Source organism: Cygnus olor, chromosome 2 (genome assembly GCF_009769625.2).
Source record: "Cygnus olor isolate bCygOlo1 chromosome 2, bCygOlo1.pri.v2, whole genome shotgun sequence".
Classification (NCBI taxonomy): domain Eukaryota; kingdom Metazoa; phylum Chordata; class Aves; order Anseriformes; family Anatidae; genus Cygnus; species Cygnus olor.
In genome coordinates, this window is record NC_049170.1 from 24,928,146 (window position 1) to 24,955,853 (window position 27,708).

The 27,708-nt window shown below is 38.8% G+C and overlaps 2 protein-coding genes across 10 annotated transcripts in view; both read right to left on the reverse strand.

Moving 5' to 3' along the window:
• LOC121065758 (lanosterol 14-alpha demethylase-like) overlaps positions 1-4,252 on the reverse strand; it is a 34,345-nt gene extending 30,093 nt beyond the window's left edge. For 2 of the 8 annotated variants that reach the window (XR_005817296.1, XM_040548807.1), the window contains exons 1-3: positions 3,756-4,252; positions 3,451-3,606; positions 350-2,342 (exon numbers count right to left, since the gene is read on the reverse strand). Coding sequence is in view for 7 of the 8 variants with exons in the window: in XM_040548807.1 (XP_040404741.1) it covers positions 350-2,143 (1,794 nt within the window). In the remaining variant the exon portion in view is untranslated. Of the gene's footprint in view, positions 1-349; positions 2,343-3,450; positions 3,607-3,755 lie in introns of those variants that run through there. The other 6 variants (XM_040548809.1, XM_040548808.1, XM_040548820.1 and 3 more) reach the window with 6 other exon arrangements.
• Positions 4,253-5,596: 1,344 nt separating this feature from the next.
• Positions 5,597-27,596, reverse strand: KRIT1 (KRIT1 ankyrin repeat containing). Of its 2 annotated transcripts, none has more exons than XM_040548827.1 (18): positions 27,497-27,596; positions 25,918-25,989; positions 24,852-24,981; positions 24,232-24,391; positions 22,808-22,900; positions 21,798-21,927; positions 19,596-19,839; positions 19,183-19,298; positions 18,655-18,798; positions 17,461-17,617; positions 17,084-17,191; positions 15,259-15,415; positions 12,954-13,105; positions 12,131-12,297; positions 10,398-10,485; positions 8,474-8,680; positions 8,022-8,138; positions 5,597-7,350 (listed from the first exon to the last, which is right to left on the reverse strand). In XM_040548827.1, exons 3-18 carry the CDS (start codon positions 24,951-24,953, stop codon positions 7,282-7,284), a joined length of 2,211 nt encoding a protein of 736 aa, XP_040404761.1. In that variant the 5' UTR covers positions 24,954-24,981; positions 25,918-25,989; positions 27,497-27,596; the 3' UTR covers positions 5,597-7,281. The 2 variants fall into 2 exon arrangements, with proteins under 2 accessions (XP_040404761.1, XP_040404762.1); XM_040548828.1 differs by lacking the exon at positions 27,497-27,596 and adding an exon at positions 27,180-27,458.
• Positions 27,597-27,708: the final 112 nt, after the last annotated feature.

A 27,708-nucleotide genomic window follows, 5' to 3' on the forward strand; every position in this document is an offset into this window, starting at 1 on the left:
ACTGGGATGGCAAATAGAGCAATTTGTACGAGTACTAGAAGAATAAGGAATATACGGTTTACTTCAGGTCAGTCTTGATTATCAAAATATCACTTCAAGATATACCTAAATAACACCATATAAAGTAAGGTTCCTATCTAGTAATTCTAAATAAATGTGCATCCTAATAGATTTCTGTCCAGTTCTGATACTAAAAATAGATAAATACATAAACGTATTTCCCTCTATGTTTCCTCTAGGTGTCTTCAAACACAGGAGCTTTAGCCTGTGTTAGGAGAAAGTCTCTTTATAATAATTTTGCAGCATGACAATCTGTGAGTTTTCTTACCTAAAGGAAATGACCTCTTACCTTCAACCCATGCATATGAGACACGGTCAATTTCTCCAGTGAGGACAGATGACATATTTCAGAAGGAAAAGATGCAAACCGGTTGTCTGATACATTTAAGTCTTTGATCGCTTCCAGATTGCTAATTTTTAAAGGAATGGTCTTTATCTGATTATTTGAAATGTCGAGTGCTTTTAAAAACTTTAAAGTACACAGCTCTTCAGGAAATGAGTCAAACTTGTTATGGTGTAAAAGCAGCACCCGGAGAGCCTTCATCTCAGATACCACTGCTGGTATGTTACTGATTTCATTCTCACTTAAATCCAAGTAAACTAGTTTTGTAAGGCTGCACAAGCATGCAGAAAATGAGGACAGTTTATTTTTGTTTAATTCTAGATGCTCCAAATCTTTAATGTCGGAAATTCCAGGTATTATTTCTGAAATAGAGTTGCCACTAAGATTTAAGTATTTAAGATCAGATAGCGCGCACAATGCATTTGGAAACTGAGAGAGCTTATTATAGCTGAGGTCAGCTTTGGTTATCTGTATGCAATCTTTTAATTCAACGGGAATGTTTGTCAATGCATTTCCTGAAAGCTCTATCTTGGAGAGGTCTTTTAAATAGGATACTTGCTCATCCAGTGAGTCCAGCTGATTCCTACTTACAGAAAACTCCTTTAGATTTCTAAGTCTGTGGATATTAGCAGGGAGCTGGGTTAACTGATTATCATGTATAATGAGATGTTTCAACATGGTACAGTTGCAAAGATTATCTGTAAGGCTTTTGAATAAATTTTTTGCAAGGTTCAGAAACCTAAGTTCTCTTAAATTCTCCACTTTATCTGAAAGAAACTCCAATTTATTATCATCAGCTCTGAGTTCTTTCAGTTTTGTCAACTGGAAAAACTGCACAGGCAAAAATACAAGCTTATTGTTACTAATTGAAAATTCTTCTAGTTTCTTGAGCTCTTTAATATCCTTTGGTAAACTCTGAATCGAGTTCTGACATATGCTGAGTTTTACTAGATTAGGAAGGTAGCAGAGAACCCTTGGAAATATTGAGAAGTGATTGGAATCAATGTTGAATACCTTCAATTTTTCCATGTCAACGATGGCATCTGGCAAAGTTTTCAGCTTGTTCCCAGCAAGCTCCAATGTTTCAAGGCTTCTCAGTGCAAAAGGAAATTCATCCATGTTGTTGTGATTGAGAAAAAGTTCCTTAAGATTTACAAGCTTTGAAAATTCTTTAGGCAGATACAGTAACTGGTTGTGACTGACATTCAATACTGTTAATTTATGAAGAAATGATATTTCTGGTGGCAAACACGTCAGTCTATTTCTTTCAAGTAACAGGATCTCCAGATTAGTTAGATTTCCTACATTTAAATGTAGTGTTTTTAGTTCATTGTTGTGTAAGAACAAGCGTTTCAAATTTTGGCTTTCAAAAGTGAGCAGAGGCGTATCCTGGAGTCCTTTATCATTTAGTCTAAGTGTAAAATTCTCATCTTTTTCTTCAGGCATCAAAAATGTTGATCCTTTTTCAGCACTTTCAGGATTCTCTGCTGATGATGTGTCTGGTCTGGCATCTGCATTGACAGCTTCTGAAAGCTCTTGGTTCAGTTCCCTGGTGTCTTTTGTATCCGATGCAAATGTGAGCTTCCTCACACCTGCTTCAGGGACACCCTGAGGCACTGTGGAAGTATTTCTCTCAGCCGAGGATTCATATTCATACTTTTTTCCAGGTAAATCACTTTTTGATTCATTTTTCGTCATTTTACGGCTTTCCTGATCTGCTTTAGGAACTTCATGCGACATTTCAACTCTAACTTTTCACAGTTGGGGCAGCTGCTTCAGGACTCTCTGCTGAATTTAACAGGTCTTCCTGTCTATCATTGTCAGGAATTGCATGAAAGTTTTTGTTTAATCCTTCTGTATTTAGACTACGTGGAATTTAATCTTCTTCCTTCTCCTGAGACATTGGTTCTTTTTCTGGATTGGCAATTGATTCTTACTGCTATTTTTTAAGAAACCAAAGTGTAAGCATGAAGTCTATATGGAATAATAAATGTTTTGACATTGGCAGATTGAGCTAGCAATTGTATAAGAACTTAATAAAAATCTAGACTTTTTTTTTTTACATATTTGTGAACTTTCCCACTTCTTTGTTTACCCAAAATAGGAAATTATTTTACTGCACTGCTTTTTACTTTAATATAATATCTTGTTTTTCTATACAACACTACAGATCATAAAATGTACGTCACAACTGTGTCATTTGTTGCTAGAGATTTCATGGAATCAAGAGACCCATTAAATGCAGTTTTTAATTTAAGAATCTTTGAGATGTTTCTTTGCCTATATACAATATTTAGGTTAGTAGCATCTCATGGTTAAAAAAAATATATATATATATCTTTTAAGAAACTGGACTCATAATTAAGGCTAAGTCTACACTTAAACATCAAACTGGTTTTAAAATCAAAATGGTTTTAAAACGCTGAATATGCAATAATACCATTACTTTATTAAAATGCTTACATTGTAAATGTAACTTTTACTTTTAAGCTCCTTGAAATCATGAACAAATAAGAAACATAATAGGCCTCGAGCAGAAAGAATTGCTTATCTAAATATGGATGTGGATTTAATGGATATGTGATATATAAATCTTGAAATGCACATCTATCTCATTAAATAAAAAAGCTGTTACTGAAATTTTTGATTCTGTTTCATAAGGCAGTCATCACTACCACAGATACTTACTGCTATGTTAGACATAGTTCTGTACAGTTCTTCATTTTTCGTGATAAACAACAGTGGATGAGATTGGGTTATTTCAGTCTGTAGGGACACACATTAACCCTAAAGTGTATTTTGAGAAACTTTTGACAAGGGTAAGAGATACAATACTCTGCTTTCCACACAGGGTCCTTGTGGTTCACCTGCACAGCACAGGATGTCCCCTGACAGCAGAGGCTCAGACACGGCTCAGCTGTGTCCACTCCACAGCTCTCTAGAGCTCTCCTTGCATGTTTGTCCTGCCTCAGACTGCTAATTACTGCTTTCAGCCTTCATTGTCCTGTTGGTGATGCACCATCACAAGCAGCATTTCCCCCCCTCACCTGACTGCCGCCTGGCAAACCAAAGGCGCTCATCAGTCAGTCTCCTCCTCCCCCCTCACAGGCAGATCTGCACCATCCTGCTTTGGAAGCCTTCAGACATGAGTTCCTCCAACAGATTTACATTTTTCCCTCGTTCCTTTAACATGGGTCTTTCTGCTGAGGGGGTACAGTTGTACAAAATTGTAATACCCTTACTCCGTGTTACTAAGAAGTCAAGAGGAACCTTTGCAAACCATGTACATCACCACTGCCGAGCCCGTATTTATTATTTTTTTTAAAGCAACAGCCTATTTTCTAAAGCATACCTGGCTGTAAGTGACAGGAGGGAATCCCCTGTCTTTTTAGCGTGACTTTTCCCCGTCACCAAAGCAGCAAGAGGAGGACGCGGGGGCTGCCTGAGGGGCTCCCCGCAGCACCGAGGCCTCCTCCCGACCGAGCGCTGCCTTCCCCGCAGGGGCAGGAGCAGCCCCTGAACCCGAGCGGCTCCTCGGCCCGGCCCGGCCCTCCTTGTCCCAGCCCACCTCAGCCGCCGCCGCACTGGGTCCAGCCCCGGTCCCGGCCCCGGCCGCCGCCGCTCCCCTCAGGGCGCCCGGCGGTTGCCGCGGCAACAACAGCGCCTCGCGCAGCGCTCCGAGGAGCCTTGTGCAGGCGGGCCGCGGGAGGGCGCTGAGGGGCGGGGAGGGAATGCTGGAGTCATGGGGTCCGTGCGGTTGGAGGAGACCTCCCAGATCATCTGGTCCAACCATCCCCCTACCACCAATATTACCACTAAACCATGTCCCTAAGCACCACGTCCAACCTTTCCTTGAACACCTCTAGGGACGGTGACTCCACCACCTCCCTGGGCAACCCGTCCCAATGCCTGACTGCTCTTGCTGAGAAGAAATGTCTCCTCATTTCCAACCTGAACCTCCCCTGGCACAACTTGAGGCCATTCCCTCTAGTCCTATCACTAGTTACCTGTGAGAAGAGGCTGACACCCAGCTCCCCACAGCTTCCTTTCAGGCAGTTGTAGAGAGCAATGAGGTCTCCCCTGCGCCTCCTCTTCTCCAGACACAACACCCCCAGTTCCCTCAGCTGCTCCTCACAGGACTTGTGCTCTGTAAAAAAGGCTGGAAATGGCGACCGCTGCACTGGGAGACCACAGGGTGCTGCTCGCAGCCCCGTGTCCCTCCTCACATGGTCTCAGGACAAAACAGGGGCTTGACCTGTTAGACAGCCCTTTAATTTAAGGCCGGGAACCATTCCATGGGTAATTTGAGGTTCGCAGCGATTCAGCCAACATCCAGTCATACACGTAAAGCTTCTGCACAGCAAAAGGCATCCTGGCTAGACCTGGGCCAGTCCTATCTTGCAGTGAGGCCCACACTGAAAGGGGGGGAAAAACCCAACCTGGCAGCGGGGTAGTCTAACGATTAATTATCCCACTTGGTAAAAATGTGCCTGTTTTTCATGGTTCAAATTTGCGACTACAATTGCATCTTACTCAGCCTCGCTGGAATATTCCATCAAGTCTTTGCTTTATTGACTATATGGTTGTTGATTTAAAAATGCTTGTTAGAGAAACCGTCATAGTCAACCTAAACCTTTGTAAGCAGGAGTTATTTAATTTTTAGACTCACCATTCTTGCAGCTCTTTTTCCATTTTTTGTTTGGTATGATCCAAGGACTGTTCCTAGCAGTCTGTCTCTACATCAGATTTCTCTCTGCTCCTGTTTCACATTTCCCAGTTCTAGACAAAAGGACAGCACTTGCCTTCCTTGTCACAGCAACCCAGTGACAACTGCTCTGTACCCAGCTGCCAGAAGCCTACCTGGACAGCATGGCTGGGGTCTCAGTCCTCAAAAACTTCCTCAGTATGCAGCATCTGCAGCCTTTGGGTTTGCCAGGACTAAGAGTTTCCAGTTTTTCCAATCAAAGCCCAAGTTGTATCCAAGGTGCACAGCAAGGTGCTTTGTGTGCTTTAATTTGTAGTCACCATGGGACCCTTCCTGTGATCCTATCTCATGATCACCCTTCAAAACTTGCAAAGGTAAGCCTGTTTAAAAAAAAAAAAAATGTTTTGTAAAGTAATAGGACTTGCTTGGTGAGACATTTGATGGTACTTCCATGCTGGTAGCAATAATATAAAACCAACAAAGGTGACTTGTTGTAAACAATTTATTAAGTAGTAATAAATAAGAATCTTGGCAGAAAGAACTATACAGCATTAAGGCATATTAATACTGTTGTTTAATATGTGACTGTAACACACATCTTAACATTCTTCCTCTAGTTTTGTAACAAAGTGCTGTGTATGGAAAAGTACTTCTGATACCAGTGTCCCATGATAGCAAGGACGCACTATGACGGACCTAACTGTTGCATTATTTACCTTAAATAAAAGATAACCATCCATGAAGATTTACTGTTCTTTATGACAGTGAAGTTTCAGTTTTAAAGCATAGCTTTCTAAGAAGATAACAAATGAAGTCTCCTGTTCACTTTTTTTTAAGATGTTAATTTCTTAAAATGTACTTACTAGTAGTAAGGTACTAGTAAAGGCATTATAAAACAACACAGTTCCTAACACTTGTTTTAATCTTCACTTTAAAAAACAACAAAAAAGCCACTTGTCTGTAAGTTACTTTATAAAATATTGCACACTGTTTTAGCATGCAGTTTACATGGAAGAAATAGTCAAGTGCACTTAAAACCCCAAAATGCAACTAGGATTTTTAAAGATGTGTAATGAATACTATTTTAAGGTACAACGACATGTTTCAGACTCCATAGCGTTCGACCTTACACTTAGGACCCAACATGTTAAGACCCAGTCCTAACTCTGCAAAGAGCAAGAATGCTTATAAACTGTATTGTTGCATTATAAAACTGCAATTGTTACATAAAGTATATTCATTCCTGCATCCTGCACTCCTTGTGGTTTCAAGAAACTGAAATAATTAATGAGTAGGAGAATGAGTTTAACAGAAGTAACTCAGTACATCCTATATGAGCTTTTGTTACTGCATGTGTATTGCAATCCAGGGTAAGATTTATTAAACTTTCTGAAGACTTCTGAATAAGATTTATTTATAAATCTGTATCTCCCTCTCCTTCACATACAAAATTTTATATTGCACAGCAAAAGTAAAAATCCAGTTTTCCTATAACAGGCATGCTAAACATTTAATATGGCTTTTGTAGATTCAAAGTATTTCCCTTTTGACATCCTCATGCAGTATTTTAGAATAAATTTGACTACAAAGTATGAGAAAGAGTAAAAATAAAGCCAGCTATAACATTTGTCAGAAACCAAATAAAAAATAAAGAGTTTATCAAAAGTAGTTGGTCAAAGGATTCTAGGCATACTTATCAACAGTATTTTAAAAATAAAGTTTGTCTACAAATACTAAAACATATACAACCTCCTTGATGTTCCACAGAAAGACAGGAAAGGTAAATAGGTTAACTGAGACTTGCTTAATGGCACCAGCAGTCCCATAATCCTCTGGGAACAAAAGTTCCCAGATTCATTCTCGTCCAACAATCAAGAATCAAGAATGATTCTTTATTCACTCTCGTCTGACCAAAATTTACATTTTACTAGCTTTATTGGTTTACCTCAAGCTCTACAATAGCTTATATGCAAAACAAAAATATTTATAAAAATAATAGATATGTTGTATAGTTTTTTAAAAAAATAAACCATGCAGCTTCTTTACAAAGTTAAAAAAACAACTGTACAAATTGACTTTTCTATTGTGTAAAACTCATGTACATGGAAGTCTTCTGTTAGGATGAGAATTTTTTTTTTGCTTAGCCATAAGATGCTGTTTCATAACTTTTCCATCATTCATTTCTTTCACTTGGCATTAACTGGCCATTTAATTTCATCAGAAGTTTTACGACGAGACCTGCCTGTACAAGGGCATACAATTAAATTCTAATCAGTATTTCAGATCAATGACACAAACAATACAAATATATGGCAAATGTAAGTATATAAAAATGTTAGAAATTACATCATTTTAGAAAAAAATGAAAAACAAGAACTAAGTTTTCCTTATAAATCAGAAAGTATTTTTCAAAACATTAAATCACTTCATCTCCTCTCTCCATATTCTTAAGAATCAAAAGGCAACTACTGTCAAAGTACACAAGACACTCAAAGCTGTAGTTCTGTTGCAACACATTTTAACATGACATATTATCACTAATACTATCCAATCCCAAACTCCACTAGTTTTGATAGAAAAGTTACCAGCTCTAACTCCGTGATTCTTGTCATATTTGAAATTGTCCTTAGAGTCTAAGAGATTTGGTACAAGCAACAAACACTTTCCATTATAAAAATTCTAGTCCCTAATAACTACAGATGTATTTTTACGTATTTTGAACCCTAAAGGTTTCATGTGCTAGGAAAACAAGCAAATATTCTGAAATGTTAACAAGAGTTCTCATTTGAAAATCATTTTTGTGGGGACTTGGTTGGAGCTTCTTTTATACAGGACAAGGGTAGGCAATCTCGAAAGAGAAGTCTAGGAAAAATAATTTAACATACATAGAGGATGAAAAATGACAATGCTTACCTGTTTGGTATGCACAATAAAGCTCATTTTGTTTTCCAGACTGTGTATTTGAAAACATGTATCTCCATCTCCCAACTGCCACATAAAGCAACCATACTTTAGGCTGAGGAGTAAAGCCTACAATGAAATGCAGTAAACCGTCAGTCAGAAAATACCCTCCATACTTACAAACTGAATTTTCCTTACTTCTCCTTACTTGAGATAGGATTCTACCTAAGTGAAACAGTATGTTCCATTATCTAGTTGTAGCTTATAAAGTAGTCAAGTGGAAAAATACGAGGCTTTCTATTAGTAGTGCCTTTTGAAGACTTAACAATCTTGGAAACGTTTACAGTCAAGTCAGATGTGAAAAGAGACAGGTAAAAAATAGTAGAAAGTAGCAAGTAGCACAGAGAATTTAAGAGAACAGAATTAAACTTAGCAGCTTTTATTGGCAGATCACTTAAGCTGACCTTTGTTTCCATGTTGAGGAGATGCAGCCCTTTCACATTGACTCCTACGTACACTTTGATGACTTTATGGCTACTTGAACTTGCTTTGGTGAATATCTGTCCGGTGAAAAAAGCTGCTCCGTAAGTAGGAATTTCCCAGCAATTCTGCAAAAACATGCGCTGAAGGTGATGCATCTCTTTGCTTACGCCTTCACTGGTGCTGAGGTTCTAGAAATAGAAGAACAATGGCAATCAACAAGTCTTCCCAAATAATTGTGATTATTTGAAGAAAATCCACAGTTCAGTGGAATTCCCACTAAACTAGTATTCCCAAAGTGCTTTCCCAGCAACCATTCTCCTGCACCTAAATTAAACCCTGGAGTCACAGAAAGGCTCAGATGCCAAAACAGACTGAGGCAGAAAGCAGGTGCCTGTATGAGCATCAAAAAATCTTAACCACAGACACCTGAGCACTGCAGGTCCCCACAGTTTTCCCTCTCTCAGAAGTACACTGGACTTGTCAGGTGCTAAATACGTAAAATCCAAAAAACCCTAAGCATTCCTCATTTGAGGGTTCCAAGGCATATTCAGATGAGCAAGTACCTCCCCCAAACACAGCGTGGATTTTCTGTTTTTTAAACGAAAGAAGGCACAGCTTTGTTTTCTTCAGCAGAGCCCTCACTCAGAGTGAGACGTGCTCCTGCTGTTTCCTTCCTCTTCAGTAACGTGAAACAGTCACAACAAAGGGTTGCTAGAATGCGCTCCCACCTCAGAATATACTGGTGTAAAGCACCCTAAATAGAAAAAGGGGAAATAACTTTCTGAGTTCTGAAACTAAAAAACATTTCTGAAACAAAAATTTGTCTAGGCCACACACGAGAAGGCACAGGGCCAAGAGGGAACACAAGTCTTTAGCAATTAGGGGGCCATAATTGTGGGTGTGGTGGGTGGCACCAACCTCTTTGGTTCCACACCCTGCATTACTGTTTATCTGAATTCTACACAGCTATTTTTAAAATGTAAAATATGTGAATGTCTTTGGAGCAAAGATTGCAGCTCCTTTCCCCTTCTCTTGCACCCAAAAATAATGGCCAAAGAACAGAAGCCTAGAAAGCTGTGCTTACTCTACGTATTATCTGACAAAAGAAAGAGTAGAGAGTACTCTGCTGTGCCCTCTTCTATACCACAGGCTTAGAAAAACCATCACCCCCTTCTTCATCTGTATTATAAAGACAAGGAATGATCTGCTGGTTTCTGACAGAAAAGGTGTAGGCACCAGGAGAAAGTTTATGATTGAGTAACCTCATCTCAAAGAAAGCGTGGCAAGCCCTGAAAACATTCCCTGTGTGCCTCTGCAGTTTCCTGTCAGCTACTGGAAGTGATGCACGTCAGCTGGTACAATTCTCCCTGTCACAACTCACTTCCACAATTTGTTACGAAGTTCGCTAACTTAATTTTCAGGTGTGTCTGACCCAGTTTGGAATTCACAGCCCGAAGTTAGATGTCTTCTACAGAAGTAGCCCAAGTCCACATTTAAAAGTTTTGCTAAATGAACTACTCTAGTCGGTGTAGTTTGTGAATCAGTACCACTAACGTCCCTAACATACAAGTTACATTGGCACAAAGGAGTTTATGGATCTATCACTGCAAGAAGATGTGAAAATACAAATCAGCATAGATTTTCTACATGTCCACCTCAATTGGCAACATCCCCCAATGGAAAGATAACACTGAGGGTAAATGAACGGATGACAAAATTATATTTACTTTTAAGAAACAACACAGCTGTAACTGTACAAGAAATAGAGTTTTCCAACAACCCATACTAAAAATTCAGAACATACACGTTTCCAGCTTTATATACAAGAATTTTTGTCCATTAACTGACAATCAGTCAAATATGTGTTTAAGACAGGATTTTCTAGAATTTTACTGTTTGTCCTACCTTGTATTCATGAAGTATCCTGTTTGTCCAATGAGGAGCTTTACTCTTCAGTTTAGTGACTGGCACTATGGATTTAAGATTTTCTTCACTACAAGAAAAACAAAGCAGAAAAAAGTTTTCCTTCACTAAACAAAGTAAGGATTCAGAACAACGTCTGCCAGCTTGCATCTTCAAGCCACATACACAGAGCTAGACAGTCAGCTCCCATTCTACCTTGTCTCATCAGGTGAGAAGCTATCCTGAAATCGAAGCTAGGGCTTCCTAAAATGAAGTGCAATTCTCAGTTAATGGCAATGCAGCTGACAGAGCTTTGTGTTAACCGCTCTGTGTCACACATTATGGACATGGCAGGGGCAGGAAATGCTAGCAGCAGAACACAACTCTTACTTGATTACAGACCAGTTTGGTGGTTTCCAGTTTGGTAGCCAAAATTATATAGGGACAGTCACTTAAACCAGAAAAATCACATAACTTGGTAAGGATGACAGCTTATAGGCACTCTTCCCTTCAGTGCTGTGGTCAGTACCAACAATAGCTAGGCCTGTTCATCTCCACATGAAAATTAAATAGCTTCACTCTCATATTATGAGCTATCTATAGAAAGTTCTGTTTTAAAAAGAGGCAACAAACACTAAAAGGAAGGCGTAAAAGCCTAGTTGGCTTTTACGCACTATTAATATAGGTTGCATCCCTTTTACACTATATTTGTCCATAACTGCACCACCAAACAGAAACTCCGCACAGGACAATGTATCCAGGTCACTGCTGGTTTTCTGCTCAGTGAGCTCATTCATCTAGCTTACTCTGTACAGGTACAGCCCCTATACCTAACAGAAGGCAGAGAAAGGAACGTGCAAGTGAGGCAGTACAGCCAGCTCTTTCAGAGGCAGCTCACGCTTGCATCAGTGTAACTGCAGAAAAAAAATGCACCTGATTTACTGATGGTGGAGTACATAACCAAGAAAAGCAAGCCAACACAGCTCAGCTGCTGCTGTGAGTGAGAAGAGATGAGAAGTATAGTAACCTCCCAGGACAGCACAGCTGCTGTTACGTGAATGAGTTGGGGTGGAGATGGTGGGGGGTGGAGTGAAGGTTCACACAGCAGAAGAGCAAAATCCTGATGTGCTCAGGTACCACTGGAGGAATGTACGTGGGAGGAAAAAAACACGTCGCAGAAGAGCTCAGCCACAGCTCCACAGTCAAGTGAAGAGAAGGGGAGAGAAAAGCACCATCTGGCAGAGCCCTGCTGATGCTGTGTTTCTGACCAATTTGGTGTAGCATTTCACATGCAAACGTGAACAGAAATAACTCTCTCCATGGTCCCTCTGCCCCCCCTCCAAAAGAGGGAGGAAAGCCAGTCCCAGAACTTGGTCAATCTGGACATAGTAAGGAATTCCTTCAGCATAGTCCAGTCTCCATCCTGTCAAAACCCTTCACTCGCATGAATACTGCTATACATTTTCATATTACTGTACCTCAGCACAGACTTGCAGAATACAGAACCTCCATCCCTCTGCCTGGGACTGCAATAAGTAAAATTAGCATGTTTTTCAGACACCACGTCTAACTTCTGTTAATGCTACAAGGGTTATGAACTCTTGAACTAGAGCTCAGTGATGGAGAAGAATAATAAATAATGCTATACCTAAAATTTGAGAGTTTCAAAATAAGTGGAACTATCTAAAATATGTCATTGAAAAACAAAATTTGAAGTTTTAAATGCACATACTTACTTCAGAAAGCCCTGTTTATGTTTCTTGCTCTCATAATTTCCATAGACTATTTGTAGGAGCAGACTTGCCAGTGTGATCAGCTTGGCATCAGGTGATGTATAGAAACCTTTCAGTAAGTTATATCTGGCTTCATCAAAAAGAATAAGAATAGCCAATGGATCCTCAATCTGTTAAAAAAAAAAAAAAAGTGGTTTCTTGGTAAAACAAAATGAGCTTAGAAACAATAAATAAATTTCTCACTGACTCAGAAATAGAACACAATGGTGTGATCCTGCTTGAAACGTGCCTTTTAGTAATGCTTTGTAATGGTAAAAATGACAATTATTTTCATTGACTTAATTCAAGACTTCACTGATCTAACGCATTTACAAATTAAAGGTGACTCGCATACCATGCCCAATCAAAAGGTTCACAGAAATACTGATACGTATGCTCCTCCCCCGCCCCCCCCCAATCCATTTTGAATATATTTGAATAATCGCACTGAAATTGACCAATTAAATATTGGATACAACACAATATGAGGAAAAGAAAGAAAACAAGGCAGGTTATTATTATGTGCATGACAAACAGAAACTGGGGCACATGGACTTACAATAAACCAAACAGTTAAGAAGGTGACAAATTCAGAGACAGTCTGAGTGGATGTTGAGCAGGCATAGGACAGAACTTGAAGACAAACTCTTACAGAAAAGGGAAGGAGAGGAGAGATCTGGTTTAAGTAAGTATGGAAATTACTACAGTCACTGAACACACTGAGCGTTGATGTTCGAGGTGTCCTGATTCAGGCCATGGTATCATGCTATCACTTCTATGTGCAGACCTTTTTTTCTATTTCCAGTGGAAGTCTCACGTCTCTTCTCAGGAAAAGCTGTGAAGTTTCCCTCTGAGGATCCAGATTTGTCAGTTCAGTGAATATTTCAGGCCAGTCTCGAATATGCTGCAAAGGCTTGTGATATGGCTTCAGTTGGAGGCCTAGAAAATACCAGGTTTTTGTTTATAAATAAACAAAACCAATAACCCAGCATATACATATATGGATGATTAAATGCTGTGCCAAAAACAAAGTATCTGAAACTGAGGACTCAATAACAGTTTCTCCATGCTTTCTAAACTGCTATATATAAAAGGCTTTGAAAATACATATTTATTGACAAAACTCTTGGCGTATACTTAATAAAAGCACTAATGATGAACCTTTGTTGTTTTCAGCTTCCCAAGAGTGAACTTGTATTTAAAAACCTAATGGAATACCAAGATGGACCATAAAACCACAAGTAAAGGGAATCCAGAAAGCAAGCAGACATATTAAATAAATCACAATAATTATTATGGGACAAAGTCCAAAAGTCTGATTTTGACGGAAAAATACAGATACAGCTTATCTTGCAAACATACTTGCTATTTTTGGAGATATAATCCATAAACCTTTCACTACAGACATTCTTTTTTTTAAATCTGTGAAATATCAGGCTACAATAATTCAAATTTACATGTTCTCTCATCTGTATCAGATATGAGAAATAAATGCAGAGCTTCCAGCTACAGTCCTTCTATATACAGCAGTCCATACCTTCAGCTGTGCTCATTCACTTGTCCTGCCTGTCTTTGTGATTACTGTTTGGCTGTTTTCTAGTAGCAAGAAACCAGAACTGTATTTGTTTTATCTTCACTGCCCTAACTTCTACGTTGTGACATTTCACATTATATGTAAAAATTCAAAGGACCTATTATAGTGGAACACGTTTTCACTGAGGATAATCTATTCACTCAATTTATCCCCCCTACATTCAAACACAGAAAAACATTATCCATCCTATGTAGAAGGAGGCTATGTGGTCTTTACAATTGCATGCAACAAACTGCAAGAAATATATTTTTAAAACTCGTCATTAGTTGTTTAAAGGATTATATATCAGAAGCTGATTCATTTTGAAACTTAGGCTAAATACCTACAGAATTACTTCTTTGTAAACAAACAATATATCAGCAAACATTTCCCCTCAAATGCAAGGGTAGTACTTCTATGATTTAAGTAAAACATGATATACATGCTTAGAAAAGGCAGCAAGGCTTAAATACTCAAACACTTCTTCCCTGTCTACAGCAGAGGGACTGGACTAGATGATCTTTAAAGGTCCCTTCCAACCCAAACCATTCTCTGATTCTATGATCCTTTCTGTTCCAGGTATTACATTCAAATGCGGGTTACAGTAGCCAGACTGCATACAACAACAATGCTTATAGATTTTTAAAAAAGTAACAATGCAACAGTGCTAAAGCAGTAGAATAATGACATCAGTAAATATAAGTTTGAACACAAGGCTTCTGTATTAACAGTACCATCAACACGGTATCCCACTGGACCTGAACTGTGTTTTGTAAATACCGTTATAATGTGTCTCACAGCTATATTGTTGCAGCAGTACGGTTTTCCATGTTTTCTAATAAAATACAATCACAGTCATTGACTTTTTTTGTAGTTCTATTCATTTTTGGCCATGTATCTCAAACTACAACTATAATATGCTTTTTATTAGATTGGTAGGAAGAACTACATGCATCCAATTTCATAAACTCTAGGAAGAAAAATACCACTAACACAGGGATAAGTTAGCAGCATGGACTACAACAGCGAAGGTGCCATATAAGAGAAAGGCGATCTGGAACGGGCTCATCTTCCGAGATGAAATACATTTTAGGTGCCACAGTGAGAGAGTCAGACCTACTGGAGATAGACAAAATGAAGAGTAAAATGAAGAAGTTCTCTGTAGCTCTGAAAGCACAGTTTGGAGACATCAGGCTGTAAAGGCTAGGAGCTGATCTACTGCAGGAAAGCTTAAGCAGAGGAAACAGAAAATTGTGTCTCACTCCTTAAGCAAAATATATAAAGAATGACACCAGTAAGGATCACAGAGTCTCCAGCAGGGGCAAAGCATGTCAACAGACAGCCTAGATATAAATTAATCCCTAAACACGGTTTTTAAGAAACCGATACAGAGTATTACAAAACTGTCAGAGACCATGTTTCCTATTTTCTTAGGAAAATACTCTTTTTTTTTTTAAAGGCAAACAAACAAAAAACCTATGATAAACTCTCAAGTATAACTAACTTCCTTGTCACTTACTGAGGTTCTCAGAACAGATCCAGATGGTGAAGTATTGCTGAGTTTCTTGAGACAAACGCATCCCTTCCATTATCTGCTGTACAGTGGTGTTGTTTCCGTGTTTCAGCTCAACAGAGCGGTATGACCCATCCATACGATAAATCCGCGCCTTTTCATACTACATAAACAAACAACATTATGTTTAATTCTTTAACATAAACTTGTAAAAATTACTTCTGTTGGTGCTTGACACTGTTGAGAAAAATGACACTGCACAACTTCTTCATATTTTTGTTTAAGAAAACTGTATGTTTCATGTCCCATGCAACTTCTTATAATGTGTTTTTTTTTTTTACCACAGTAACTACAAGATAGGTTCTACTGATATTTTGAGGAGTTTGCTTCTGTTTAACTCAAAGGCGAGCAAGAACTTAAAGTTTGGGCTCGAACTCTTACAAGAAAAGGGATTTGAGCTCAACTGCCTAAGCATATCTTGAGATGACTACCTCACTATTACCGGCATGATATGAATTATTCTCACCAACAGTCTAATCCAAAAAACGTTAATTTTTCAGGAGGAAAGCACTATCCTTTACATAGACCCCAGCACAATAAGAATACAATCTCGCTAAGATCTTTTAGCCCTTCAATAATATTACTAATAATAAATCATTTTCCCCTTTCAGAATTCCTATAGTTTTCAGTGATTTACGTGTGGGCGCAGTGTGCTTTCTGAGAGACTTAAACTTGTATCAGGTGCTTAAAGCATATTGATATATATACACACACAAGTCATACCAAGTAATGAAACATCTTGTATTCATCTCTCCAACAAGTTCAGTGTTCCAGCTTCTTGGATAAAATGTTGCAAGAATTTGCTATTTCCTCTCCTCAAACCTATTCAGTCCTCCAGAACTGAGACATAAACCCTAAAAACTTACTCAAGAAGATTAATGCCTTTGAAAATGACAAATGACTGAAAATGAGGCCAGAATGTAAAGCATCAGTCTATTCTGACTGCAATAGATACCATGAATCCTATTGCAGTAATTTTTTTTTTAATTGTAATGTATTAATTCAATAGCAGTAAGGGATGACACAGTATCACCTATTATGCTCTGAAATCCTGAAATCTACTAAAAATGTGTGCATTAGTCTTTCAGAGTCATTAGACACACGGTTCCCACTTGATCAACTACATAATAACACCCTTAGAATAAAGGTGGTCAATTCATTAATTATTTTGGAACGTAAACTTTCACTCGTATAGAGTAAAATGAAGTTACCTTAAAACATCTTCAAAAATTTTCAAGAGGTTTACTGTCACCTACTTACAGAGATAAAAATTAAATCTCAAGTCAAAGGAAAGAAACAAGTGCTGTTAAATCATTTGGCTAACTTTAAATCTACTTTAGGATGACAGGAATTGCATTGTAAATTTTATTTACTCTCCCAGCTAGAACTCCATTGACTGCTGAGGAAGCCTGCACTGACTAAGCAATGTAAAGCCTATTTTGTAGAAGTCTGCATTTAAGCAGCTGAGTGTCCCTGTTTATCAGCACGTAAGTTGATAAGGCATAAAGAAAAATAATGGTTGTATCATCAAAAGTAGACATGGGATCAATAGTTGATGTGATGCTCCTACAAATAAATGAAATAATCACATTTAAAGTCTTACAAGCCATAAATATTCACAGAAGGAATTAAAGAGACAAAATGCTAGTTTGTCAATATTTACGCTAACAATCTAAGTTTCCAGTAACGGCTACAAGTGGGCCTAGCTCTTCCACAAGCCTATGTGTAAATTAAATATAAACTTTAAACTATTTAGAAAATAAATGCATACAGGTTTATTTACGGCTTCCTTCAGCAGTTTTGCAGTTTCTTCCCATTCATTTTGTTTGTTCTCTTCACAGACGTTCAGTGGAGACCTTCCTTGTTGATCAGTAATGTGCTACAAACAAACAGAAACATGAAAATACTTTGTTTTGACTGGAGATGAGTAAACACATATTTTCAAGATTATCAAGATCCTCGATCCTAGGGTTTAACATTTAATTGATATAGAATGGGAAAAGCAGAACTGATGAAAAATATTTAACCATTTTTTTTTGGCAATCTCTCAGTGGGATCACACATTGTGATCTGGACACAAAGTATTTCACATGCACAACCTAGAAAGGGGATGTTAAACTGCTATTTCTGTACACAAACAGAACTTACTCTGTCAATTTCTGGATGATTCAGTAAAATTTGTACTATTTCAGCATGCCCACCTCCAGCAGCAAAATGCAGAGGAGAGCTAAGCTGGCCATTCAAAAGGTTTGGATTGCATTTCCCTTTCTCCAACAGCATCCGAGTGGCTTCAACTTTTCCATACCTGCAGACAGATTAAAAACAGAACAGACACAAGTGTAAAGAACAATCTTTTTCGGATACTCCTAAATATGAAAAAGTACATTGCCATGCTCAGGAGTTTAACTCTGCAATGACACCAAAGACAGGGGAACATTAATAAATTTGTGGAAACTAGCATCAGTTCTACACTTATTCGGTACAGTCTAGTAACTGTTTATTGGATTCATTACAGACACACCCAACCTTGCTTTAAATGAAATTTGGGTAGCTGTAGCAATGCAGTCACGCCAAAAACAGGGCTCAGCCTTGCCCGCAAAAAAATCTTTGTGAGAATCACATTAAAGCTTCTGACTGTCATGCAGATGTCTCCTGAGAACACCTAAACCTCACATTGGTAATTGGTAAATCTGGTGTATGCTGTTCATGTAAATTTTCTGAGAAACACTAAAAGTCAAATAAGGTTTTTGTTTGTTTTCAAACAACCAAGGTTGATGTTCATATTCTTCAGGTCATCAGACACTATTATAAATACAGAAAACTAACTTGCCTAAAGACAAAACAAAAGCATTTGTACAACAACTGACAAAAGCTCTGAAGGAATTATAGACTAAAATCATCACAGAATTAGAATCAGACAAGCATCTGGAGATCACCTAAGTCAGTTTCCTGCTCAAAGCATGACCGTCACCAACACTTGCTATTGCTGTATAAAACTACTTGCAGCCTTTAACCAGTAAAGACTGCAAAAGTTACCACACTAAACCAGACCCAGCAATTAAAACAGGTGCTTCAGGACAGATATAGGAACAACAGATGAGTGTTTGATGATATGGTATCCATACCTGGTCTCTGAAACCATTCAGATAGCAATTATCTCCAAACCTGAAGCAGTATTTCTCTTCAAAAGGTTAACACTAGTATTTATTAGAGTCAACTATAAAAATCTAGTTTTGTTTCTCATTTTTGAGTCTGCATGATGAATTACACGGATACTTAGTGCTAAAGAATTGTTACAGCAAGAATGCACTTCATTTGCAAAAATACATTGAACTGACTCACCAGCATGCATAGTGGATAGGTGCCCAGTGGTCACTGTCTAACTGATTGACAGAAAACTTTTTATCCAGAAGGTGGCTTAGTAAATCAGAATCGCCTTCACAAGCACTGCGATGAAGAGGGAAATCATCTACCCACTGGTGTTCCCTATTAAATTAAAGGGAAAGCAGAAGGAAAACACAGTTCAGTAATATTTCAATGACTAACTCAGGACAAACTTCAGATCTACAGCTCATCCAGCTAAAATGTGTCAGTATTTGTACAACTACTATTTTAGTCACGCAGTAGCCAAGCCGCAGCTGTATTCATTATGCTAAGAAATGCTTCCCTAATGTTTGTAATTTAAAACTTCCTTGACCCATCCTTTAATTGTTGTGTTTCAGTACTTAGAGACTTCAAATAGATTTTTTAAATTGGCGTTTGTACAGTGAAGCCTTAAAGAGAACATCATTCTGACTGAGTCTACCAAGTACTACTGTAATTTAATAAAGCAAAATTATCTATTAAAGAAAAAGAAATGTAAGGTAATACTTGTCCTCTGTGACACTGCTCATGCTACGTTGCCACTTTTCTCTTTTAGGAATCTGAATTTTTGAATAGTCTGGGGCTCCAAGGCCAAAGTATGGATTTATTACCACTTTGTCAACCTGTGAAGACATAATTTAAACACAACTGAAAAAAAAAAGTCTTACTGAAATTTGGTTAAACAATCCCCCATCCAACCCAAGTATTCTCCTGGAACCAAATTTATGATAGTGACATTTTATAACTAAAGAGACTCATGTTCAAGCGTGTGGATTTTAAAACCTATTTGGCAGTAAGTGTGCAACAAAGAAATCTGATCATCTTAAAACATAAAGCATGCTCATATAAAATAATTGAACGAGCTGAAAATGAAAATGTACATACGTTTCACAAATATAAAATGAAAATACCATACTTACCCTATTGGTATATTGAAGGTCAGACCCAAACAAGGGATTATAGATACACATATCTGCTTTCTCCAATGCCAACATTTTACTCTTTATTTCCAAGGCAGTATAACCCATGTGTAATGAGCTCTCTGTTTGACCAGGTTCTATAGCATAGGCAGGGTTTATTACATTTGTTTTAATTCTCTCAAGAGGAGATGGTCTGAATAAAGCTGGGATGGAATGAGACTGCGTATGCCGTTCATCCAGCCACCTGCAGAAGAGAATGAGCAAGTAATTCATTTTCAGGTAGAAAAGAAATATTTTGGTCATGCCTGCCCGTTATCTTGTTTGATTAAGGGTTGTATGTATGATAACCACATATTAAAAAAAAAAATTAATTATAATGTGCACAGAATTTTATCGCACTAAATTACTCCCCCCAAATTATTTTTTTAACAGAATATAGTTAAGCAAACGTGTTTGCTCAAACACGTTTCCGGCAGATGCAACCTCTCAAAGAAAAGGAAATTAAGATCTACAGTAAAGGTAGCAAAGGTTATAGCCAAAACACTTAACCACACCAACAAGTTATCGTTTCATTTGCTTTCAATTCATCAGTGTTACTACTCTCAGCATACTCATTTTGAAACTTAAAGCAATTTGTTTAAAGTGTGAGCTGAAGTTTCAGTATGTACGCAGACTTAAGCTTCCTTTGATAGCTTAGAAACTGCTAATTCTCTTTCATGTAGGGTACCACCTGCTTTTTCACATAGCTTTGCTGAAGATTATTCTGTTTTAAGTGGACTCCTGCTGACAATATAGAAGGGCTTTGGGGCCATGTGGAACAGGACACATTTTAAATAAAGGTCTAAAGTCAGGTTTGCATTTAGGTTTCCACACATTCTTTCTCAAAAGCTTGAAATAAACTCATACTTCGCTAGAATACAATAAATTCTTTTTAGTGATTTATCCCAGAAATGTAGAAGAAATACACGCTTTGGAATGAAAGATCCACTGACAGGATCATTTGGTCTTGCCTGTCCCAGAACCATGTCTAAGAATGTGGCTTGCAGTTCAGGGCACACTCTTATGCCTGGATTTTTAAGTCCCAGATCCAATCTATCATGTGCTGCAAAAGCTATGCTCCTTTCACTTACTCACAGTCCTGCTGCAAGGAAGGACTTAAAAATTGTGGTCGTTGGGCTCTAAACACCCTCTTGCCTATCTGAGGGTATTTTCAGGTAATTTCAGTTGATAGATTAATTTGAAAGGTTCAAACTACCATATTAAAGTGTTATTTCAGACTACCTCCATAGAGAATAATCAATATAAACTCTTTTCTATTATACTTCCAAAGTTTCTCTAACAGCTGTAAGGCTGGTGATGCATTTTAAGCAGAGCTTAGAATCTGAAGGCATAAATTAACAAATAAATATAAAATCTGGCATAATGGTATACACAGAAATACTAATGAACTGCACAAAAACAATACACAGAACCTTGCCAGGCAGTAGCCTGTAATTATTATTATATATATTTTTTTTGCATTAGCCAAGAGCTTCACCTAACTTTATTTATGTGTGGCACAAAAAGGTGCTCATAGACATGATGTTTTCCTATTTCCTATTAAAGGCCTCATTAGCCTACAGTTCAAAAGACTTACTTCTGCTAATAAGTTCATACATAAGTATGTCTGGTATTTCTTTGTTACGGGTACATTAAATGTAAAAAACCTGCTCACATGTTCAAGTTTCAAACTCCTATAAATCTGGCTAAACAACTAATCACCTTTCTAAAACTTAATTCACTACTGCAAATAAACTTGTGTGGCTGGGAGAGATGCACTTCAGCGTTTCTAAAGGCAAATCTAAATGGTATAAAATTAATACGATATTTCCACTGCAGTCTTGCAAATACTTATCGATAACATTTATAGAAGATTAAATATTAGTATTTTATGTGATTTTATAAAACATTCATTATAAGCAAGGACTTCCAAGAAGCCACTTGATTTAAACAAGCACACCATTTCTCAGTTTACAAAAACATTTTTGAAAAAGATTTAGAAATCTGTTGTCATGGTTTTAGATTCTGATAAACATGAAGAAAGCAACCTGATATAACTATGATTTTCTTTTTATTCACAAGAATGATGTAAAAATTATTTGCGACATCTCCAAATTTTCTTCTCTTCTATTTTACTGTACTTTTATTTATGGCATTTCTTACTTGTCCAAGGCAATTAACATTCTTGCAGTAAGTGTAGCAAAGTGGGTGCTGGATTCACTGCAGACCCTCATGATGTCTTGTAAACAGTAGAACACGGGACATCCTGGACTGTATGCATATTTTGTATTATCTGAAAAGGAAACATACTCTGAAGACTCAAAGAAAACAATCTTGTTTTCCCTTCTGCACCTTTTGTAGTTACATGTTCCCAACCAACTGAGAGTAGCTGAACTTTTCCCATACAATAATTGATAGAAATTACATACAATCCTTACATAACAATTTACAACTCAACAGACTAGCCTTAAAAACCTTAATGTGTTCAGTTACTACACCACCACTGTGATCAGCTTCATTAAATTAATATTTAATATATGCTGTTGCCAGAAAAAAAGAATAGGCCTTAGGAACTGAAGAAGTATTTGATGCTACTGGTAACTCCACAATGGTATTTATTTATTTGATAGTTTTTATCCTTAAGGCCTATCACAAAAACAAAAAAGGAGCTTCACCAAAGGCACACAGACACTTATGTCAGGCTTGTTTTTAAAAACTTTCCCGACAAGCAGTTTACTTAGCCTTCTAAAGAACTTCTTCACCATTCCACATCAAACAAAACTGCTTACAGAATTCACTAAGCATTCTTCTCTGAGTAAACACCACTGAACTGAATAGTCTGGATGTCTTATTTGCAATTGCATTCAGCAAGTTTAAAGGAGGTGATTACAGTTCAAAACATATGCATTAAGTGAACAAACACAGCTTAAATCCATAAGTGAAAGTGTGGTATAGTTACAGAAATAAATGCAATCCATTAAAAACACGTTCTTCCCATGCCTTTATGTAACATTTTCAAGTTTTAAAGTGTTCAGACAGAGGTTTCCATGCAAATCTAGCTTTTTAATGTTTAAATACAAAACAGACATACAGTGTATTCATAAGAATTCTTAAATCCTCAACTGAACTTCTTCTAAAACAAATGCAACTTCAGAAATTATGTTTAGTGTTACCTTTCACGACGGTTGGAACGATGTAAAGTGATGCCTCCTGGCCTGTCTTATCTCCATCAAGAGGAAACTTCTTCATTAACACTACACGCTTCCCTAGTACAGTATTAAAAAACAAACAAAACCCAATTAATTGATCAAGAAAACAAAACAATCCAGAGTTGCCTAACAGCATGCTTACCAGACCCATCCTTCCTAATTTCTAGGAAGAAAAAAATCACTTATTATTAGCTATAATCTAAAGCAAGGTTAGAAAATCTAAATAAATACACAAAACAAAGAACATAAATATGTATATACTCATTAGCCTGAAAAATGCCAGACTGTACACCTTGTTTCACAGTAACTTTTCTACGCCTCTAATTATTCAGGTAGCATTCAGCCTCTTAACCACTTATCTTTAAGTTAAATAAGATTCTTTCTGAAATGGGAAAGCGCAGCTGCATGCGATATTTCAGGTTAGGATGATTCGTGTAGTGGTAGGACAGTATTTTCTGTGTTATCCTCCCTTCCGCCCTTACAGAATCTAGCATTTTGTTTGCTTTTCTGACCGCAGTTACATATTTTAGCAGAGGCTACACTGAACTGTGCATATTAATGCATGGTTCCTGAATCAATTAACAACTCTCCAAACTATGTAAAAAACGGACAGTTTTTGCTTTTGCTAGGCATCCCTCAATGTGTATTAACGCTCTTAAGTTATTTCACGTTTCCTGCTTCACTACCTCTGTTAGGTCCATCCAACTCCACCTATTGCCACCTACAACATTTCACCGTGCAACCAGTTTTTCCAAATTGTTAGCACTATATTTATTGTCTTGTCTGCACTGACCACCTTTCCAGTGTAACCTGACTTACTAAACAGAGATGAGGCACACAGCAAAAAAAAAAAAAAAAAAAGTGCTTTAGTCAGTATAGTTTATACCAACCTGGAAATTAAATAAGCTGACTAAACCAATTTTTGTCAGCACAAATGCAAGGTCACTTGCTGGACCAGCTATGTCACAGTAATAAAAACGAAAACATACCATTCGAATTATAATCATAACTGATACGGTTATGCCACGTTTCTTCACGTAGATATTGCATCTCTTATACAATACTGGCATCAGATCAGACCAAGGTTAAAAAAGCTACTTCAATCTGCTTTGCCAGAAGTTTAGCCATAAATCTCAATTTGAGGTGAAGTAGTAGAACAAACAGGCAAAGTTTCACTTAAGAATCGTTTAGTAAGCATTTTATGGACTTGGAAGGTAACGGGAAACAATGGTAAATGAAAGGTTTTAGCTGTGTGGTGGTTTTTGACGTAACTCAAAACGTACCTTCTTTTTTTTAATTTATGCTCTTGTACGACCTCCCTACGCCCATTTAAATTTTAAACTATTGTATAGAGCTATCTACAATAAATCAGACTAGAATAATTTTACCTTTAATACCCTGATTGGCTGGTGATATTGGTTTGGTGGCTTCTAATACGTAATCCAAGATGCTCTGGGTTATCTCAGTGCTTCCCTGCAGTTTAGTTTCCAGCAAAACTTTCTTTCTTTTTTTCTTTTGACCTTCAATGGGAACTTCGAGCAGTAAAATCTTTCAAACAGTAATGAAACAAAAGGGGTTTAAGCACAACTTACACAAGTATAGAACAACTGGGTGGGTTTTTTGTTTTGTTTTGTTTGTTTTAGATTTATCACATCATAGTAAAAGCAGTAACCAAATTCATTAAGTATTGAATCTGGTGGAGCAGGATAGTGAAGTCAGAATGACCTCCAAAACAATAAGGTTAAAGATAAAAAGACAAGGCTGCTCCCTTGTACTAAGCAGCCTACAGGGTGAAAGGCCCTGACGTGAAATGAAAGACAAGGAAATTACACAACCGTAAAGTGCTCAAATAGTCTAATGAGGGTGCGACACACAGTAGGTATGTGACATGCACGTATGTTATTTAAGCAATCTTACTGTCAGATTTTCTTTTCTGCTGTATTATTAGGTATTTATTATTACACATTATTTTTAAAATGTTAATAAAGAAAAAATCTTAAAGTTTTACTTCATAGGATTTAGCTCGATATTCCCGAGAGTTCAGGCTAGCAGTATTTTTTGGACGAATCACAGCAACATATGCATCTCCAATGTTTTCTGGGTTTCCCATCTCTCCTCCTGCTTTTTTAATCTTATCCCTGGAAATAATGAATAAAACAGGAAGTAAAGATTCAGTTGATATTAAAAACAAATCCAACAGCACTCTAAACACCAGTATGCAGTGATTATGTCTGCTGATTCTTTGTGTTATTCATTTATTATTTGTTTTCTCTTTAGCTAGAGAAATACCAATGGTTACTATACTTCTGCTTACTGTTCATGAAATAATATCATAGACAAAAATAAGAGAATGGGGAAAATCTTACATTACATAGATTTTATATGAATAATCTTGTTCTCTAAACCACATTTACAGTAAACATTTTTCCAATTTGTAAATAACTCTTCACATTTTGCAAGCCAGACATAAGGCCAAAGAATTTTAGGACACTGAAAACAAAAACTGTTTTAAAGTTACAAGCATGGTAATTCACAAAAGGTGCTGTCACAACGTACTATATTTCTATCAGTTACACAGGGATTTCAGGAAAAACCCTTGAACTCTTTCCTTTTATTTCTGCCAATATGAGGTAAAATAGTCTTGACTACAGTCCAAGTAACAGAGCTGATAAAAATAAGCTTTAATATGGATTTTTTTTCCTTTAGCAGGATTGTAAGCTGAACCACAATCCATTCAAACACAGCTTCTTGAAGCAATACGTCTTCAGTTTTAGCAAAAAGTGAACAGAGGTCTCAAATTTGATTTAATACAAAATTTTGCTTACGCTTCAATTCAACCTAAAGTGACAACTCCTGTAATTACAAAATCTTACGAAAATGACTGGGAAAGCCTCTTAGGGCTAACAAAATCACTTCATAGATCAGATTCAAGAGAGCCTGTTATGTCTGGCCATGAGCACTTTTCAGATGATCATTTTCTTAATTTGCACGTGAACCTCCTTTCAGTCCACATGCTATTTGCAGATTAATCTTTTCACAAGGATTTTTAATATTACTGTTTATATCTTCTTCACCTTTTCTAGGAGAAACAGAGGTCTTCAGATTCCCATGCCTTTAGTCCAATATTTCTGCTGGGATCAGACTACCTGAAAATATATTGAAAACATACATAAACAACAGCACACACACTTTCACCTTCAGTTAAGACAACTGCATTAGTTTGCTGATGTTACAGTAGCACTTGAGTTTATCAGGAAAGAAGTACCTAAATACGGATTGGCATTGCGGTAGCTTCCAGAAACATTAAATAAGCAATGCACTAACTCGTGAGATTTAAAGGAACAAGAAACACCCATCCCTTGCAGGCAGCTGGGCGGCAGCTGGGCAAGGCATGGTGTCTGGGTGTCCTTACATGCACTGGAGTACGTTGGGTTTGGGTCATAAACGTGGGGAGAGGGAACCTGTGTGGCCCGGGCTGGGCCACCCAGGTGGCTGGTGTGTGGGCAACAGGCGGATTTGCTCGCAAGGAGGCTGCTCTGAGCTCAGTCGAGAATGAGGACGATGATTTTGGGAAACAAATAGCTCTGAGAGCTGCCACGTGACTTCAGAAAACAAAAACGGAGGGTGAAGATGGAGGATATGACAACAGAAACTTTCAGAAGACACCACCAGTGACTTGATCCTAACCAGACCATGACGGCTGTAATGCATACGTGTCCCAGCAGATGTGGGCTCTGAAGAACATGCTCCGACCAGATCCCTCCAGGGCTGCTGGCCCTTCCCCACTCCCTCACACCCCCGCTGAAGTGTGCTTCACTCATCTGACCTCCCAAAGGAAGAGGCCCGATGTGCACCCCTGAGGTGGTTTCTACCAAGCTGCAAAGAGGTAACTGAAGCTGCACTTCCTCTCCCACATGAATCACAGAATCATTAAGGTTGGCAAAGACCTTCAAGATCATCTGGTCCAACCATCCCCCTACCACCAATGTCACTAAACCATGTCCCTAAGCACCATGTCCAACCCTTCCATGAACACCCCCGGAGACAGTGACTCCACCACCTCCCTGGGCAACCCGTCCCAATGCCCGACTGCTCTTGCTGAGAAGAAATGTCTCCTCATTTCCAACCTGAACCTCCCCTGACACAACTTGAGGCCATTCCCTCTAGTCCTGTCACTAATTACCTGTGAGAAGAGGCTGACACCCAGCTCCCCACAGCTTCCTTTCAGGCAGTTGTAGAGAGCAATGAGGTCTCCCCTGAGCCTCCTCTTCTCCAGACACAACACCCCCAGTTCCCTCAGCCGCTCCTCACAGGACTTGTGCCCCAGGCCCCTCACCAGCAGTTGGGCACGAAGCAGCACACGACATGACCGCTCCTGCTCCGGGCAGCACCCTCCCCTTCCCTCCCCTTCCCTCCCCTCAGCACCCCGGGCTCTGTGGCAGGGCCGTGCCCCCGCCTTCCTCCGCGCCGGCAGCCCCGCGCCCCGCTCCCGCCCTCGGCCTCCTCCGCCCGGCTCCCGGGCAGCGCCCCACGGCCGGGGCCGCCCCAAACTTCCCAGCTCCTCCCCGGCCGAGCCCCGGGCCCCTCCAGAGGCCACCCCGAAGCGGGGATCCCTCGGGGGGACCCCTGGGCCCCGCTCGCTCCCTCCCTTGCCTTCCTCGGTGCCGCCGGCGGCCGCCTCCCCCGGCGCATCCTCGCTGGGCGCCGCAGACGCGCCCCGCCGCGCTCCGCCCCGGCTCCTCCCCGCTCCTCCTTCCCTTCCTTCCCTCCCTTCCCTTCCCCGGCCCGGCGGATCCGCTTCCCGTCGGAGCCCCGCGGGCCCCGGCCGCCCATGAGTTTCCGGGTCGGCGGCCTGAAGGGTTGCT